This window comes from Scyliorhinus torazame, chromosome 22 (assembly GCF_047496885.1).
Source record: "Scyliorhinus torazame isolate Kashiwa2021f chromosome 22, sScyTor2.1, whole genome shotgun sequence".
Taxonomy (NCBI): Eukaryota; Metazoa; Chordata; class Chondrichthyes; order Carcharhiniformes; family Scyliorhinidae; genus Scyliorhinus; species Scyliorhinus torazame.
In genome coordinates this window covers 42867217-42886337 of record NC_092728.1, presented here as the reverse complement: position 1 = coordinate 42886337, position 19121 = coordinate 42867217, and the positions used below count along the sequence as shown (strand labels likewise).

At 42.2% G+C, this 19121-nt stretch overlaps 1 protein-coding gene across 5 annotated transcripts in view; it reads left to right on the top strand.

Moving 5' to 3' along the window:
• Positions 1-15655, top strand: part of LOC140399046 (glutamate receptor ionotropic, NMDA 1) — a 370944-nt gene extending 355289 nt beyond the window's left edge. For 2 of the 5 annotated variants that reach the window (XM_072488126.1, XM_072488124.1), the window contains 2 exons: positions 3760-3870; positions 10994-15655. In XM_072488126.1, coding sequence (XP_072344227.1) covers positions 3760-3870; positions 10994-11062 — 180 coding nt within the window. In that variant the 3' untranslated portion in view covers positions 11063-15655. Of the gene's footprint in view, positions 1-3759; positions 3871-4458; positions 6605-10993 lie in introns of those variants that run through there. The other 3 variants (XM_072488128.1, XM_072488127.1, XM_072488125.1) reach the window with 2 other exon arrangements.
• The last annotated feature ends 3466 nt before the right edge of the window (positions 15656-19121 follow it).

The following is a 19121-nucleotide window of genomic DNA, read 5'->3' as shown; positions in this document are numbered from 1 at the left end:
TAAAGGAACCTCCCAAAGAGACCTCCTAACTAGAGGGACCCCTCCCACAGGGACTCCGTAAATAGAGGGAGCCCCCTCCCCACCGAGCCCCCAGAAAAGACCCCCACAGGGGTCCCCTAAATAGAGGGATTCTCCCCCAAGATTCCCAGAAAAAAGAGCTAGAGAGCAGTCTAGACAGGACCAGTGACAGAAATTACAGTTGTAACATTTATTCCAATCACTAAATGCATTTCAATCACTCAAGCGGGTGATTGCAATGCATTTGCCTGTCTTTGATGTGGTTGATGTTTGTAAACATTGGGTTTCAGCACTTAGAGTCACTCACCCATGAAGAGAGATGAATGAATCAATGTTGCAGCTATTTTGTGGAAGCTGTCAATCACAGCCCACCACTAGAATTAATGAATGGCTTGCAGCTACAGGATACACAGGTTACAGCTGTCCTCTTTCCAGGAATGGACAGGTGGTGCTTCCAAGTAAGTGTTACAACTGTAACTTCTGTCAATGCCCCTGTCTGGACTGCTCTGTCGCTCTTTTTTCTGGGAAGCTCTGGGGAGAATCCCTCTAGTTAGGGGGGTCTCTGGAGGGAGTCCCTCTAGTTAGGCAGTCTCAGTGGGGGGTTCCTTTAGTTAGCAGGTCCAAGGTAGGTCTCCCTATGAAGGGGACACCTGGTGGGGTCTCCCTGTTAAGAGGGCCCCTGGGGGCATCCCTCTATTTAGGAGGTTTCTGTGGGAGGTCCTTTTAGTTGTGGGAGGGGGTTCCCCACTTTAGGGGATCTTCGGGGGGGGGTGCAGTTGGCGGAGGTCTGGTAGGGGAGAGGTGGGCAGGCAGTGCATTGTGGGGTGAACTTTGGGGGCAACTCCTTTAAGGCGTTACCACCTTGGGGACTACCACATCGGGTACACGTTTGGTGATACCTGTGGTGAACCGCGCCCACGTGATTCCCGGCCCGGAGAATCTGGTGCCGGGTCCGCTTAGTGCATGTAAATGGATCGTTAAGATCCATTTGCATCCGTTAGCATCCTCCCACTGACGTGCAGGTGCGAACCCCAAATCCGCCACCAGTGAGGGGCCAGAGCATGCCAGTCAGTTTGGTGCCTGGTGCGAACCTCAATTTTGCCCTGACTCCCAATTCTCCGCTTGATTGTGACCCATAGTGCCAGCGTCATGGAGTGGAAAATCCAGCCCAGGTGTCGCGAGACGTTGTAATCTTGATCCCGCGCACGATGAGTGGGACCTAGACTCACATCGTTAAGTGAGCTTTAAAACCCACTTATAAATGTCTACGTCGGATTGAACGGCCACCCGGCATCTACTGGCCTCGCCGAGGAGATCCCAGGCGGACACCGTTTAGCACTGATCCCCACAACCGGGAACCAGGTGGAACGGCACTTGAGGGGTCACCCAGACGATTTGAGGCCTACGTGTGGTTGGCCTCTGGCCAGGCTGACACCCTGGCACTGCTGGTGCCACCTGAGCACCTTGGCACTGCTAGCATGGGACCCTGGCAGTGCCACCCAGGTGCCATCTTGGCACTGCCAAGATATTCAGGTGGCACTCTCAGTACTAAAATATAAATGGAATCTCCCCCCCCAAATTACTCAGTCTCATTTCGGGCACGAAAATCAGTGCAGATCACGCCAGCTGTTATTCTGGAGGGAGGCATGTATTGCACCAACATTGAAAAGGACGGGACCTAAACACACCGGCAAGCCTATGTTCACAGGCTTCAAAGTGACAGGCAAGGCACCCCTCAAAACCCCAACATCGCCGGCAACGGAGCTTCAGTGACCCATGCCCCTTCACCGCACCATCATCCTCACCAACATCATCCTCCTCTCTCCCCCCCAAGGATTGCTGCCATCAGGGCCTTCCCAGTGTGCCTCTCTTCAGGCTCCGTCTCCTTCTTGCGGCAAAGAACCCTCTTCCCCACCAATTGCCAGTACCAGGAAACCCCCCCCCCCCCCCACCTAAGTGGGCAACATCCTGTTACTGGGTTGCTAAATGCTCCCTCCCTTCATGCCCGCCCTTCAGACCCTATCCACCTTCTGCCCCCATCCCTTGGCAGTGCCAACCTGGCAGGAATCATTACTGCTCTCTACCACCGGAGACCAGATATGAGGACCACGCTGGGGGGGCTCTGAGTAAATTGTAACCCCTGGGTGATCGAGGACATGGCAGGACACTGCCCCCAAGCACCCAGGAAATGCCAGGTTCCTATTTTGTCTGCTATTTCGATTATGAGAGTGATCCATTTATGTTAAAAGGATGAACACTTCCATTATGGGTAAAGAAATTTCTTGTGAACGTGTCCATTGCTAATGTTGCTACGTACAATCTCCACCGTTGGCTGTTCCACCTCACTAACCGATCCTATCTATAAAGAGAGCGACGTGAATTTTGAAAGAATGTTAATGTGTATGGGAGAACTACCATTCCTCCAGCAAAATTGAGAAAATTGAAGAAATTAAGAACAAAAATTTGGAGAACAGAAATGGCTGTTTTTCGTGATTCTTGTTTTCCTTCATTATGTGGTCAGTGTTTGAAGGAAACACAAAATAGAGGTGTACTTATGTAAAGAGTCCCTAATCAGTTTCAGGGCTAAATTCAATCCTACAGTGATAGAAAGCTAATTTGCCTGAGGCTTTTGTGCAATTTAACTTTTGCACCACACAAACTGGATCAATACGATGAAAATCATCTTGCTCTAGTGTCTGTCTTTTGAGTGTCTTGACTGTCTATCAGTCCATGTGCCTGTTTACTAGCATCTGTCTCTCTGCCAGGGTCTTTTACAATGTGAAAATTGTTTGAAAAGAATTCCAATTTTGTTTTCAAACTTGGCAGACTTTGTCTATATTGGCACTCTTGTTACTGTACTTTTGGCTCCACAATTCAGAACTCAAGATTTTTTAAAATGTTTTTCTTTTGGTTTGAAACAATATTTCAAATAGTAACGGATCCAAGTGAATGAAGAGTACAGCTTCACACAGGAAATAATGACTGCTTAGTCTTAGATATATGAAGTGGAGCGGACTACTGGCTGTTTGAGTCAAGGTTCTCAAATGCATTCCTCTGCGTTCTTTGAAAAGGACTCCAGCTCTTCAGGACACTAGTGGAGGAATCAATTTGGAACAAGAGTCACTCATTGGAAGGACCTGATTGTTTTGCCTCAAAGTAATATACAGCTCACAACACAAAGGCATCGATTTTAAAAAACATAATAGTGTGAATGTGATTTAATGACAATGGTGCATTTTATTTTGCAGTATTTAGAAAGATACTTTTTTTTTCAATTCATATTGATTTTAATAATTTGTTAGATTTTATTTTACTTCTAAAATTGCTTTAAAACTCACACAAAGAACACTAGTGTATTAGTGGCTAGTGCACTACATACACAAAGGTTCATACATTCTCATCTTCAAGATCTGAGCCACATTCATTAGATTCACTGCTCTTTCACAAATCTCAGCTTGTGGTGAACTTTTTCCTTTGATTCTGCCATTAGTGCTGCTTGACAGACCCTCCTTTACCTGATGACAATATGGACCCCGATAGTGATTAATCACTTCCTTTCCTGGACAGCTCACTGGAACTGCCTTTCTTGGGCCAGGTTACCACATCTATTTGCCACGCCAAATATTTGTAGTGTACATCTACTTGATTTCTGCTTGCCAGAACAGTTATTAGACAAAGCTAGATTATAAATAGCTACTACCGACAGAAAAAACTCAATAACATCAAATATATCTGTTCTAGGATAGAAAAAATGGTAGCGCAGAGCCTGACCCTAAAAAGAAAGCACCTTTTAGATCGCTCACTTCAACACTGACCTCCAGCTTCAAGAGACGTAGGTCTTCCAAAGACACGGTAAGAGGAATTGGGACTCCTTTCACCATGCCATGAGTCCATTAGCCCAAAGTTCATTCGGTGCAATTACATATCCACCTCACCACATGCCCATGTGAAGCAGCTGCATTACATCTTTAACACTGGGCAAAGGAAGGAGGCGAACTTGGGAGAACTCCAGAAGTGTTGATAACATCCTTGAATGTTTATGTCTGACACTTGTTCTTGCTCTCATTGCCATTGTTAGTTGCCCTGGTGTTCTAAAGAAAATTCCCTATGCTGATTGCTGATTCATTTATGATGACAACAACCTTCAGTTAAATTCCAAAACCACCACAAGAGTCTAGGTTCATTCCCAAGATTCATATATTTCATCCTTCCTAAGCATCATGTCTTCTGCCATGTCCAAGCATCATGTTTTACACAATTTCAACAAATCATGTTCTTTATCATTCACAAGAATCATTTACAAGGATCATGTTCTTTTAACTGCTTTTTGATGATGGTGATGATGAGGATGAAATTTCTAAATTAAATTACTGACATGACTTTTTTTTGATACATTTGTTAACTGTGATGATGTAATGATGTTTTTTTTTCTCTCTGCAGACACTTTTTCTTCCTTTTAGATTTTTTAATTGACCAATTTTATCAAGTTCTTGTTGAAATTCATCTTTATCTTGGCTTGTTGCTGTAAGGTCACCAAAATCACGCAATAATCGCACATTATCAATTGTAAACTTCCTTTACTTTCATCTTGACATTTTTCACCTCCTACTTTGGATTTATTTTCCATGTATTTAGTGATATATTTGTAGGGTGGATTTCTGTTTTTTGGCTGCAATCAAGCTCAGAAATATTCCAAAGTGATCTTACATCAGGTTTTGGGGGTGGGGGAGGGACAATATGAGGGTGCTAATTTTGGATAGCTTCAGTGCTCACATTGAGTTTGAAAACAGGAGCTTAGCCCTTACTGAATATGCATTCTCACAAAAGTGACCTAGACCATAACTGAAACTATACAGGACAAATGGGAGTTGGACTTGTGGTACACTCAAGCTGAATTTGGTCACCTCATCACAAAAGCAAACTGAGCTGAAATAAGCTTGGGTTTGGCCTTGCTCAATTTAGATTTCATCCACAGAAATTGAGCTGGACCGCAAAATAATTTGGGGCTGAAGTTTCTCAAATGAAAAACAGCACAATGAATGTTCTTCCAACAATTAACAACAGCCAGCAAAATTGTAGGAATGCGCAGCTTTGTCTGAAAATGTATTTTTGTTAACTCACCTTGTGTTATAGAGAAAATAGGCATTCTCCTGTTTTTCATTAGAAGATAAATTTGACTTCCAAATGTCACAGCATTGATGTCCATGTACATGATAACATCACTAAGCCATTTTAGCTGCTTCAACATTTTTCTGGTTCAATTGTAATGTAGTAGTTTTTTTCACAACATTTATTATGTTACTGTTTTTTTTGTTTAATATTGTTGTTTCCCTTGAAAATAGATTATATGAGAAAAATGAATATAAAGCCAGGAAGCTAAAGTCCCTGGAACGCTGGCTATATTTCAAAAACTTAAACATTTAGACATTTAGATTGAATGCATGGATGCTACTGTGTAAATTGACTAGCAATATGAAAAATATAGCCAAACAACCTACTGTAAAATAAATAAAGTGAATGATAGCAGGGCAGAACAGCAAAGTAAGGCTTGTCCAGGACATGGAAGGCAGTGAGCATTGAATCAGGCTGCCTGGTTCATGCTACGCTTGAATTATAATCACAAATGAAAGCTTAATAAAACTTAATGACAAAATGCACAATTGCAACCGAGCACAATGCTGGTGCACCTTTCTGTTCTCCAGTGCTGTTAAGCCCTGATAGGACTCTTTTGGCAGATTTAAAAACTAGGAGTTGATCTGTCTTCTTGCCATTCTAAAGAGTCAGTTAGTAGCGGGCACAATATCGAAGACAGTTCTCATGAACAATGCATATGAATCTATGCTCTCTCTATTAACTATGCAACAATGTCTTAGATCATAAATAGGGTTGCCAACCCTGGTTGGACATATTCCTGGAGGTTTCATCGCATGACTTCCTGTCGCAATAACCTCACTGTCAGACCCTTGCAATTGGTCACCCGACATGTCCATCCACATGGTGCACAACATAGCTACCCCAACAGTAAGACTCTTCCTTACTCAATTGGATGATTTATTTTCCATCAGTCAAACAGCACTTTTGTCCATGACCAATATTTTTATAGCTAGCAAATAAAAATGTTCAAAGAACATTTTTTTAAATGTTTTAATTACCCTGACTATTTTTCTGTAGTGTCCTTTGCAGCCTCAAGATTAGCCTTTTATTGCTGGAAGCACCAGGGCAATCCTGGAGGGTTGGCAACCCTAGTCCTGAATAATCATGCTATTCTGCTTCTTCAATTGTACTCATCCTGAAAAGCTTGTTGGGATTTTTTTTCTTGCTTTTTAATGAACCCATTGCTTAACATGCACTTCTTATTCCAAATACAGGGCTCTAAGTTGTATTCTGTTGTATTCCTCTGGCTGCCTTATAACTGATGTCTTCATCATTCCGTCAGTCATAGCTTAAAATCATATTGTTTCCAAAGTGTTTCAAACTTCATTTATATTTTTAAATTCAGACGATGTTGACACATCAAAAAATATGCATCAGCAACTCTCGGTTCCCATTCTCCTTAATTGTACACTGTGTCATTATCTTTTTAGATCTTGTTTAGAGAATTTTAATGTACTCTTTTTAAACTGAAAAAGCATTTTACTTTCTGAATAAAATAAAATGCAAAAATTTGTCTTGTCTGTCAGCCTGATTTATGTGCCTTCCTAGTCTTTGGTATCAATTGAGCAACCTCATCTTTAACAAATTCCAATGTTGCCAACCTCATGTGTCCCTCATATCTTCTGCTCCATTGTGCAAACTCTGCCTGCCAGCTGTCATTTCTCACACCCAGCCACCTTGGCAGTCCTCAAGAAGGCAGAATCTTTATATGCTGTAGTTTTTATTCTGTTATTCTGACAAGAAACCATTTCTCTTTCTCCTTGCTTTCAGACTGAACACTGATGCTTCTTTCTGCTTCTCCTTCTTTAGATTAGAAGGTAGATTCCCCAAGCAAAGAAAATGAATGCATACCTTTTGTGAACTGCTTCTCCACCTCAGTCTGGCTCTCTAGAACTATTGCAAAGACCAGCAGGCTAGGCATGGGAAAATCCATATTAGTAAAATGTAACTTGGGTACTCTTTGTTTTCTCTTTGAATGCTAAATGGTATATGATGCGGTTGCTTGGAAAATGGTGACCTCACAAGGTCATGTGTACACAGGTGGTATTTGTAAAAGTTTAGAGATCCTTGCTTTAATGGAGGAAAGGATATTGATGCATTGGAATCTGGTTCACATTTTCACCCAAATCATGAAAATCATTGGGTGGTTACTTCTGCAGCACTCCAATTGATCCTTACATTATCTCATACTGTCTTCCACTATGTCAAAATTATCAGACAACAAATGTTATTGTAATAGATACTGTATTGCAATTTGTGTTTTAGATTAATATACATAATGCTAATTCCTGATCCATACAATTAGTCACCCACCATGAATGATATCACAATAAAATGAATGTATTCTTATTAAAACATAATGTAAAAATAAAAATACAGAAAGATTATTTTTAAGGGCAAGTACAATACAGGTGCTGACACAGACCACTATGAGTGCAGTGAACAATATGGATGGAAATGAATGAGGGGACAGCCAATGTAAAGGTTCATGACCTGAACTATGACATTTAGAAGATTTAGAGAGTTTTATAAATGGAGTCACACATAGCTATCATGAAAAATTGCAATCATTTCCATATTTTCTACCAACTCAGTGTTCAAAAAGGACTGGACCTGAAGAAATAAATATTTGGCTCTGAGAAGGATTTCATTTTGAAAATTTCACAGAACAACAGGTTAATTTTGATAATTTTTTTTGTGTTCCTTTCTAATACATTTATTTCACAAAGTAACTATTGGCACCTGGTTTTACTGATAGTGCAGCGGCTAACTGGATTTAATGTCACTTGATATCACTTTTCGGTTATGATCGTCCTTGATAAGCCCCAATCTTTGAGATTGTTTCTAGGTTTCAGGTAAATCCTGGACTATCACTGTGATCCCCAGCTTCCCTCAACTTCATTGCACCACCTGTCGGCTGTGTGAAATCTTGAAGGCAAAAATATCTGATAGTTCAGCAGGTGAACTTAGTGAAGTAGTAAAGAAAATGCTGGCCCGCTCTGGTTTTCTATTGATTTGTGCCAAAATGTAGGGTTGATCACAGAGTTTCAGCTAAACACTGTTAAAATCCCAACCGTAAAATTACCCTACAGCCATTATTTCTTGTGAGCATAACACAGCGTGAGAACCGTGATCTTGCACAGTATTTTTGATATAATGCCCTGTAGTTTTCTATGTACTTAGCTCCGATTGGATAATACCAACCAGTAAACATGGCTAAGGTCAATCATTTCAACAATCACAATGAGTTTGGACAACATCTTTGGTAACAAAATTGAAAGTGCTGTGGATTCTTATAACCTGCATCAACACAATAGTTCAAATTGATTGTAAGGTCTCTGATTTGTAAGCAAGGTTTTTCAGGAATTCTGTGCTAGAAGTTTCGATTTTCTGCCAATCTTTTATTTCCTATATGCCCGGTGATACTGGGCTGGTTTCTATCACCAGCAACGACAAAACCTACCCTCAACCTCACCACACTCCCATCATCAATGTTCACAACTTGCAGCAGCAGGAGAATTTTGAACAAATTATTCAATGATAATAGCATTCATGATATGCAAGGTGTCAGGTTATGTTTAGTTCAATAGAATTGCAATCATTTTTTTATCTCTTCTGATGAACTGATGCATTTTAAACTAAGCTTATTTTGAAGCACTAATCTAATAGTTTGAAATAATTTCCATCCCTGACAGATCGAAAACCCAATTAAGATCAAGATTTTAGTTGCTCAGTTCGATTAATTTTGTCGGGACTCTCCTGTCTCTTTATCCCTATCCTTCTGTATGTTATTGTTTGTACTTGATGTGGATTCTACAGTGTGACCACTCCCTCTTCCATACCAAACATCAGTCAATGGCAGGTTAAACACAGATCCCCAAAACAAAATTGTTGTACAAAGAGCCAAAAGGGCAAGAAATTGGCTGGGTTGAAACTGGGCAGGTCCAAAGCAGGAAAATAACTTGGAATTTGAATTTTTGGATTAGTTAGAACTAGGGGCACAGTTTCAGAATAAGGGGTCTTTCATTTAAGAAGGAGCTGTGGAAGAATTCCTTCTCTTTGAGGGTTATTGATCCTTGGAATATTCTCTCCTCCAGCGAGAGCAGCAGAGGCTGGGTCATTGAATAAATTTAAAGCTGATATGGACAGTTTTTTGATAGACTAGGGAAATGCTTATGGGAGCGTGCAGGAAAATGGAGCTAAAGCCACAATCAGATCAGCCATGATCTTGTTCAATGGAGAAACAGGATCAAGAGGCCAAATGACCAATTTCTGCACCTATTTCTGAAACCAGCCAGCCATGCATTTCTCAGTTGAAAAATGGGTAAATATCACTTAAAAGGCTGATGGGCATCTGTTGCACTCATTTGTCCACCTGAATGAACCTTCAGGCGGGTCTTTAAATGAGCAGTCAGCAATCCCTGCAAAATCAGTAGGAGGCCATTTAAATATGTTGGCTGGGATCCCGTGCATGAGGAGAAACATCTGAGGAGAAATGTTCAAAGCATAGACATACCCTAGAATTTACAGTGCAGGAGGTACATGCCAATCCTGTTTCTCCAGGTGCTGAGAGAAAGGGATTGCTGAGACCGCTCCCAAAATGTACTGTTTAGTGGAGCAAGAAGGAGCAACTCTGGCATCCAGTCCGCTCCCCAAACAGGCATCACCCACGGCGAGCTGTGTCAGGTAGCAGAGCAATTTTTTTCCCAATGAAATGTTGAGCTGCAGCAGGTTTTGCCTGTTTGATGCTTACGGCCTGGTGAGAAAATGTTAATGAGGCCTGAACCTGAAAGTGGTTGAGGGGAAGCATCACAAAAGTCCCTCATCTTTCCATTTGATAGTTCACCTAAAGATTGATATAACTTGTCATCTGAGGACAAAACAGATTGGTTGGAATGCAAATCGATGAGTTACTTTCCTTTTCATTATCTAAGCGACAATCTGATGAAGTGAATCAACTGCATGTTGTAGAACCTGCACAAAATCCCACAAGTTAAAAATGGGCAAGTTCTGAGCGATTCACTCTGCCAAATTAACACCTAGACAGTGGAAATAAAAATTATTCCTCTCCATGAGTACAGAGCTTTGAGATATACATTAGGGCGGCACAGTGGGTAGCACTGTTGCTTCACAGCTCCAGGGTCCCAGGTTCAATTCCCAGATTGGGTCACTGTCTGTGTGGAGTCTGCACATTCTCTCCATGTCTGCGTGGGTTTCCTCCGGGTGCTCCGGTTTCCTCCCACAAGTCCCGAAAGACGTGCTGTTAGGTAATTTGGACATTCTGAATTCTCCCTCTCTGGACCCGAATAGGCGCTGGAATGTGGCGACTAGGAGCTTTTCACAGTAACATCATTGCACTGTTAATGTAAGCCTACTTGTGACAATAAAGATTATTATTATTATTAGGAGCACCCCTTGGGGATCGCCATGGTGATCAATGTTAAATTTATCAAGCGCCTTTCTACTGTAAGGTTAGAAAGCATCTGCTGGATTTGATATAATGTTACACAATCATTGGCATGCAATACATAATTCATCAATCGTTGCTATTGGAAATGATGATTCAGATACTTGTTGGATCCAAACTTTTCCCAATGTACTATTTTGCTTGTCTTTCGTTAATAAATCCACGAATGCCATTTCTTGATAAATTCAACATATATTTGTCAGAATTAAATAATAAACTCTATAGATGTCATTAAAGTTAATGCCTACAATGAGGGCATCATTCTACAGGCAGATGTTTGAGATGGGAGACACACTGATTCTTTATTGTACTTGTGGAATACTGGCACTAACTTCTCTCTCTTTTGTTTTGCAGCAATACCACCCGACTGACATAAGCGGGCAACTGAATCTCTCAGACCCCTCTGTCAGCACTGTGGTGTAATTCTGTCCAGAACATTGATGTTTAAAACCAGAAAGAAATGAGTCTCAAGAATTATTGTCCTACAGCAGCAAGACTTTAGAACACCAGCAATGACCAGAGTGAAAGGGAAGGAGAGTAAAAAGTTATAATGGAATCATAACAAAATCATCAGTGTTAGTGTATTCTGCAAATCTTCAGTGTTAAGGTCACTAAGCCTTCAGTGCTACTCAGCAAACCATTACTCACACCATCAGTGTTTTATTTACTTACCAAGCCTTTACTATTACTTATTTATCAAATTTTCACTTAAAATTATTCAGCAAAACTTCAGTATTCTGCTCTGAGCCATCGATATTAAAAATATTCAGCAAATGATCAATACAGGGAAACTGTGTGTCACAGTGAGTTAGCATGGTACACCTCTGGGATCTGCCATGAATCTATCCCAGACCAGGGTAATCTTGGGCAGTATCAACTCTGTGCCAAGCAGGCATTACCCCACAACACTCTTTGTCCAATACATACATTGACATCTAATTGACAAACTCAATCACAGGGACCACAAGGGGGGCTTCTGGTGTAATAGATGGCATTGCTTCTGAAACGTCAAAGGCACGTTGTGAGCCGGGGAGAGTAGAATCAACGTGTGTTTGTTAGAATTCTTATTCAAAATCTACTATTATTGTTAAAGAGGTAAAAATCAGAGTTTTGTCATAGTAAACCTTAAAACCACACTTATTTACTGGCCATGTTTTGCTAAATGTATACAATGGGTGCATATTTTCTTTCACTTGCTAATATTAATGAAAAACCTAATATAAGTACAGCAAAGATTCAGCAAAATGGTACAAGAAATGGGAGGTTAACATCTGAAAGAATTATGTTTTTTCTCTCCAGAACACGATAGAGGAGTCCCCAAAATTAAAAAAGGTGAAAGGTTATTTTGAAAGGTATCTTTTATATTTGTCTGGCCCCTTGGAGGGGTTTGGAGGAAAGGGGACTGGGAAAGTGGCAAAGTAAACTGTGTCGGACCAGCTCCCCGACATGTTCTCAGTTGCCCTCACTTTTACCTGAAGTGATTTCAGACAGGTGATGGCAACCTGTCTGTCACCAGTAGGAAGCTTATTAAGGTAATTATGGAGGCAATTAGCAGGCATTTTTGGAAGGTTATGGAAATCAGACCACTGGGTCTGCTACTCGTCTAAGCCTAGGAAACAAGAACAGAGCGGGAGATTGGAGTGTCATATGAATCCTCTGCAGTGGTCACTTTAAACAATAACAGCTTCCATGTCTTTAATGTCAAGAACAGAATTGGAAATTGTCAGGACATCAGCAGACAAATGCTTGTTACTGCAGGCATGCAAATAGATCCACTGGATAGTGCTGGGTGTGAAGAATTAGCTGTTGATCCCATCGGCACAACGGTATTTCTAATTTTCAACATCTCTTTCTCCATTCAACTCAGCAGCACACAAGATTTACAGTGGGTCTGCTGGCCATCATTCACTTTGTGCTCTATGGGTGCTCCGCATTGTCCTTTGACCACCCACCAACTCTTATTGCAGGCAGCTTCATAATTGGTCTCCTCCGAGAAGGTCACAGCGGATGTTCCATCACATGCACATTGGTGTTCGCAACCTGAAATCAGCCAGATGTTGGGCTTGCAACTCGGATGGGAAATTCAACCCATGTTTCTGATACTGATTTAATCAACTATAAGGAGGCATAAACTCAAGATCATTATCAGAACAATGAAGGGAAAGTTGGAAGAAATGTTACATAGGATCATTGGATATTTTACTGTATTGCAGGTCATAACTTCATTTCAAATAGAATTGTATAAGTGTTTGAAAAGGGATAACATAAAGGCTTATGAGAAAGAGAAGGGCAAAAGAATGTCTCCACTTGAAGAGCTAGCACAAAAGAGGAACTGATGGGTCAAAAGACCTCTTTCTGTGTTGTAATTTCTATGAAAGTGGGAAAACCTGCTTCATAATCACACCAATCTCTTTGCGAAAGTCAGTGAATGGAAGAATAGAAGACTTAATTTGCTGGGGTCGCACTAGTTATTAATTAAATCCAGTGAGCATGGCTAATATCATAATAGACCAGCAACTTCACTATTCACGCTTTTAGTGTTGGATCTTCTCATTGGGCAGATTGTAATAAATAGGAAAATAGGATTCCAACATGTATTCTCTCTCTCCCCCTTTAGTGTGAATAAAATTTCCTTTTGATATGAAACCAGTGTTATCTCTGATGCAACCAAAATACAATAAAATGCTGCCATATTTGACCCCAAAAGTAGCAAAATAGCAGTCAGAAAATTTACTCCTGTCCACTTTACACTGAATTGTGAGGCTACCCAGTTTTTCAGAATGGAGGAAAGGGGTTCTGCTATCTAGACCTCCCATTCAAAGCATGGGTGGATACATTTATATTGGAGTCAGATAATGTTATTAAAATTCCATCATGATTTCCTGATCTCTTCATCCACATTTTCTATTTTTGCTCAGAAATCGGGGCAGTGGAGAATAGGAGGGTGTTCCAAACAGTAATTAATTGTACATCTTTTCGAGAGATTTGTTTATTCATTGATAAGTAAGTTTTATATTTTGAAGGGGCCTTAGCACTCAGGTTGGAAGTCATTCTATATTTAATTAGTCTAGCCTTTTTCAACATTGTATATCTTGGAATCCAACTCTGGGAGGACAATGGAAAGTAAGAAACCAAGAAGAATCCAAATGTTAGGTTGGGTTACCGGGATAGGGTGGGGGGGGTGGGTCTAGGTAGGGTGCTCTTTCAGGGGGTCGGTGTAGACTCAATGGGCCGAATGGCCTCTTTCTGCACTGTACATCTTCTATGAATAAGTACTGCAGCTGGAAAAATAAAATTAACCTGGCTACTACTTTTGGGAGAGTTGGGGTGGTTGCCAAGGTACATTTCAGTGGTGTTCATCAGCCTTCTTCAATTTTGTTTAAACATATATCTATTTTGACTATTCTTTAAGCCCTTTCCTTGACCTGATCTGCCAGTGGAGCCCATTAATGTGCATCTGGAGGCCAGTGTGCCTCTTCCCACCTGATGTATTGGTCTTCAGTTCACTCTCAGATTCTGACAGAATGGGGAAGCCTATGGTAGGGACTTTCAGTCTCTGCATGTCCTTGGCCGTATAAACAGTGGACAGAAACTCCCAGAGATGATAGACCTGCCAAAATCACCCTCCTTCTGTGGGAATCAGTAGAACATCCCAAAGATCTTTAGGGCCTTGAAACCCTTAAGTTTTTGACAGTTTTGCATGTAAGGAAGTGATCCTTCCTTGGAAGGAAATGAATTCAGGCATGAGATGGGGTAGGGACAATAGAATATTTAATATTTCCCAACCAATCCAGCACTTTATGAAATCATGCCTCATGCAGGACATTATTAATGAAAACACCTCACACCAATTAAACTTAACTGAATCACCATCTTCTCATTCACTGACAGTCGTTCTCTACATTCCTGACTCAACAGAAAATGCTGGAAGTACCCTGCTGATCCCGAGAGAAACAGTGTTAATGGCAGGGATTTGCCTGCCCCACTCACTGCTGGGATCTTCCAGTCCTGCTGAAAGTCAATGGATTTCTGGCTGGCCAGCGGCAGGTCCTGCCACAGCAGGGCCAGAAAATCCCGGCTAATATCTCAGATTGGTGACCCTTTGTCAGAACCTCCTTGGTTCTGATGTAAGCTCATCGACCTGAAAGGTTAACTCTGTTTCGGCCTTCACAGATGCAGCCAGACCAGTGGAATATTTCCAGCATTTCTGTTTTCCTTTCAAATTTACAACATCAGCAATACTTTACTCCCACAAAATTCACATTATTTCTTTTGCAATATTAATCAAATCTTATATAAAGCATCTAATAGCCCCAAACTTTTTCAGGGCTGAGATTGAAGTCGATGAGTGAAGCAACAACATTGTTACTAATTCACCTTGCCCAAGAATCTCTCTAACATTAAGTTATGCATTTTATTATTGACCTTTAAGCTGAAAACATAATAACGATTGCATCCCTTATACACACACATATTTTATTTCCACACACACCTGCAGAGTATATGTGTATTCCTGTGGATTTTGTTGCCTCTCATAGAAAATGATAAATATTTCCCATTTGCAGAGAGGCACTGCATGCTATTTTCTTTCATTGGACTGAATTGGAATTCTTACAAAATGAACACCCAAAATATTTGTGAACATGACAGAAATTATTCTTCCATTTTTACAGTGACAAGAACTAAAGATCTGTGAATTCATTTTTCTAGTGAATTTTGATTCGTAATTGTGTTTGTACTTTAACACTAGGGAGTGATTGTCATGCCTGCTTTCTTAGGGCAATTCCTGTAATGTGCTTAACCTGTGTCATTCACTGCTGCAGGACACTGGTACAAAATAAAGTTTGACTGGTATTGTTCCCTGTGTGAGTGGATAATAAAATATACAGTGCCTGAGAATTTTCATGTTAGTTCAGTCAATCTGTATTGGAATTGGCAATGGGTAATGCACGGTACTGAAATGGACGCACTTTTTCAATAACTCTGAAAAAATTAAAATTAATCATTTAAAAGGTATTTGACATTTATGTGGTGTTTTTTGACCATATGCATTCTGAAACTGGGTTTTGATTCAAGTGAACTCTTCGTATAACATCTATTCCCCAAAGCCCCTTAACATTAATCAACATGGAGTAGTCATGAAATTACATCAAAGCCTTGATTTTATCTCATGATGCAAGTTTGATTAGAGGTGGCAGAGGGGATGTGATACTTGCCTTTTTTTATTTATTAATTTTCGGGATATGGCTCATTTCTGACAAGGCCAGCATTTAATGTCCACCCATAAATGCGCTTGAGAAGGTGCGCATAGTAAGCTGTCTTCTTGAACCTCTGCAGCCCATGAAACGAAGGGGGCAGGATTCTCCGAGCCTCCGCGCCGAAATCGCGATTGATGCAGGGCCGGAGAATGGGCGTCAAACCCGAGATCGGGTCTGACGCCACCGGACCGGAGAATCGCCGCTAATCGGGGCCATTGAAAGAGGCCCCGTGGCAATTCACCGAGTGCAGCTGGCCGAGTTCCCACCGGCGTGGTTCTCTCATGGTTCCACCCGGCAGGAACTCGGCGTGGCGGCTGCGGACTCAGTCCGCGGCCGCCCTGGTGGGGGCAGGAGGGTCATTCATGGGGGGGGCCTCTAGGATGGCCAGGCTACCGATGGGGGGCCACCGACTCGCGGGAGCGCGCAAACTGGGAGGGGTCTATCTTCTTGGTGCCAGTCCGCGGTGTGGGTTGGCCATGTCTCGCGGGGCGGCCGACGCAGGCAGTCACTGTGCGCATGCGCGGACCCTGAGCGGACGTGCAGGGCCACGTATCAGCAGCCTGAGCTGCGAGGACTACTCCGGGGCCCTGCTAGCCCCCTGCAAATCGGAGAATCACCCTGGACTTTCTCCAGGTAAGTCCAGAATGATTCGCACGTGTTTTTCGCTGGCGTGGGGACACAAACCTGGAGAATCTCGTCCAGGTTTTCTCAAAGCATTTGCAGATCAAGTGGGCGGAATTCTGCCATAATAATAATCGCTTATTGTCACAAGTAGGCTTCAATGAAGTTACTGTGAAAAGCCCCTAGTCGCCACATTCCGGCGCCTGTTCGGGGAGGCCGGTACAGGAATTGAATCCGCGCTGCTGGTCTTGTTGTGCATTACAAGCCAGCTGTTTAGCCCACTGTGCTAAACCAGCTGTGATCCTGTCGGCAGGTTCAATGGTGGACAGGGAGGTGGAGGAATTCAACGGGAGTCCAAAAATCGGTTTTACACTGGCATTGATCAATCCTGCCGCCAATGTGAAAATCCAGCCCGTTGTGTTTCCGATGGTAGAGGCTGCAGGTTTGGGAGTTGCTGTTTAAAAAGCCTTGGCAAGTTGCTGCAGTGCACCTTGGCACTGCTGAAGGCAAGATGGGGTGAGAATTGACAGGAAGGGTGTACTGGAAAGACTGGCTATGTTTAGAGTGGATAGGTCGTCTGGTCAGGATGGTTTGCATCCCAGCTGGCTAAAGGAAGTGAAGATGGAGAAACCGCAAGGTCTTGCCATAACCTTCCAACTTCCCAAGATATATTGCAGAACAGCAAAGCAGTGAAAAGCACATATTGCAAAGTGACTTCACAGGACAAGGAGTCACATGTGATGAGTACACTGTTAAACATTGAATTTTTATTTTAATACAATTTTATTTAAATTAATCAATCTTAAAATAAGACTAGTTCAATTAATTAGCATGCACAATTAGAATGCACTGATCATTTACAATATGTTCAATTAATTTATAAGACATATGGGATAAAGTTAAAATTAAATAGGAAAGGATATTAACACTAAAGGACTCCACGTATTTCAGAAAATTAAATCTAAGGCTGTTGGATAATAGGAGTTAAGTAAAAATATTTCAAGGTTCCGCATGGGAGACTGATCAAGAAGATAAGTGCCCATTGGATCTAGGGCAATTTGGCAAATTGGATCCAAAATTATCTCAGTGGCAGGAGGCAGAGGGTGTTGGTCGAAGGTTGTTTTTGTGACTAGAAGCCTGTATCCAGCGGTGTATCGCAAGGATCAGTGCTGGGTCCCTTGCTGTTTATAGTGCACGTTAATGATCTAGACTGGAATGTGGGGGGTATGATCAGTGAGTTCGCAGATTACACTAAAATTGGTGGTGTGGTAAATAGTGAGCAGGAAAGCCTTAGATTTCAGGGCGATAGAGACAGGCTGGTTAGATGGGCAAAACAGTGGCAAATGGAATTTAACCGTGAAATCATGGAATTTACAGTGCAGAAGGAGGCCAGTTGGCCCATCGAGTCTGCACCGGCCCTTGGAAAGAGCACCATACTTAAGCCCATGCCTCCAATCTATCCCTGTACCCAGTAACCCCAGCTAACCTTTTTGGACACTAAGGGGCAATCTAGCATGGCCAATCCAGCTAACCTGCACATCTTTGGACTGTGGGAGGACACCGGAGCACCCGAAGGAAAACCACGCAGACACAGGGAGAAAGTACAAACTTCACACTGACGGTCACCCGAGGCCGGAATTGAACCTTGGTCCCTGGAACTGTGAGGCATCAGTGCTAACCACTATACCACCGTGCCGCCCATAATGTGTGAGGTGATGCATTTTGGGCGGACTAACAAGGCAACGGAATACACAATGAATGCTAGGAAGTACAAAGGACCAGAGGGACTTTAGGACTGCAGGGCAGCACGGTAGCCTTGTGGATAGCACAATTGCTTCACAGCTCCAGGGTCCCAGGTTCGATTCCAGCTTGGGTCACTGTCTGTGCGGAGTCTGCACATCCTCCCCGTGTGTGCGTGGGTTTCCTCCAGGTGCTCCGGTTTCCTCCCACAGTCCAAAGATGTGCAGGTTAGGTGGATTGGCCATGATAAATTGCCCTTAGTGTTCAAAATTGCCCTTAGTGTTGGGTGGGGTTACTGGGTTATGGGGATAGGGTGGCGGTGTTGACCTTGGGTAGGGTGCTCTTTCCAAGAGCCGGTGCAGACTCGATGGGCCGAATGGCCTCCTTCTGCACTGTAAATTCTATGATAATCTATGATAGGATGCATGTCCATAGGTCCCTGAGGACACCAGGATAGGTAGATAAGGTGGTTAAGAAAGCACATAAGATACTTGCCTTTATTAGTCAAGGCATTGAATACAAAAGCAGGGAGGTTATGATGGAGCTGTATAAAACACTCGTTATGCAACAGCTAGAGTATTAGAACATAGAACATAGAACGGTACAGCGCAGTACAGGCCCTTCGGCCCACGATGTTGCACCGAAACAAAAGCCATCTAACCTACACTATGCCATTATCATCCATATGTTTATCCAATAAACTTTTAAATGCCCTCAATGTTGGCGAGTTCACTACTGTAGCAGGTAGGGCATTCCACGGCCTCACTACTCTTTGCGTAAAGAACCTACCTCTGACCTCTGTCCTATATCTATTACCCCTCAGTTTAAAGCTATGTCCCCTCGTGCCAGCCATTTCCATCCGC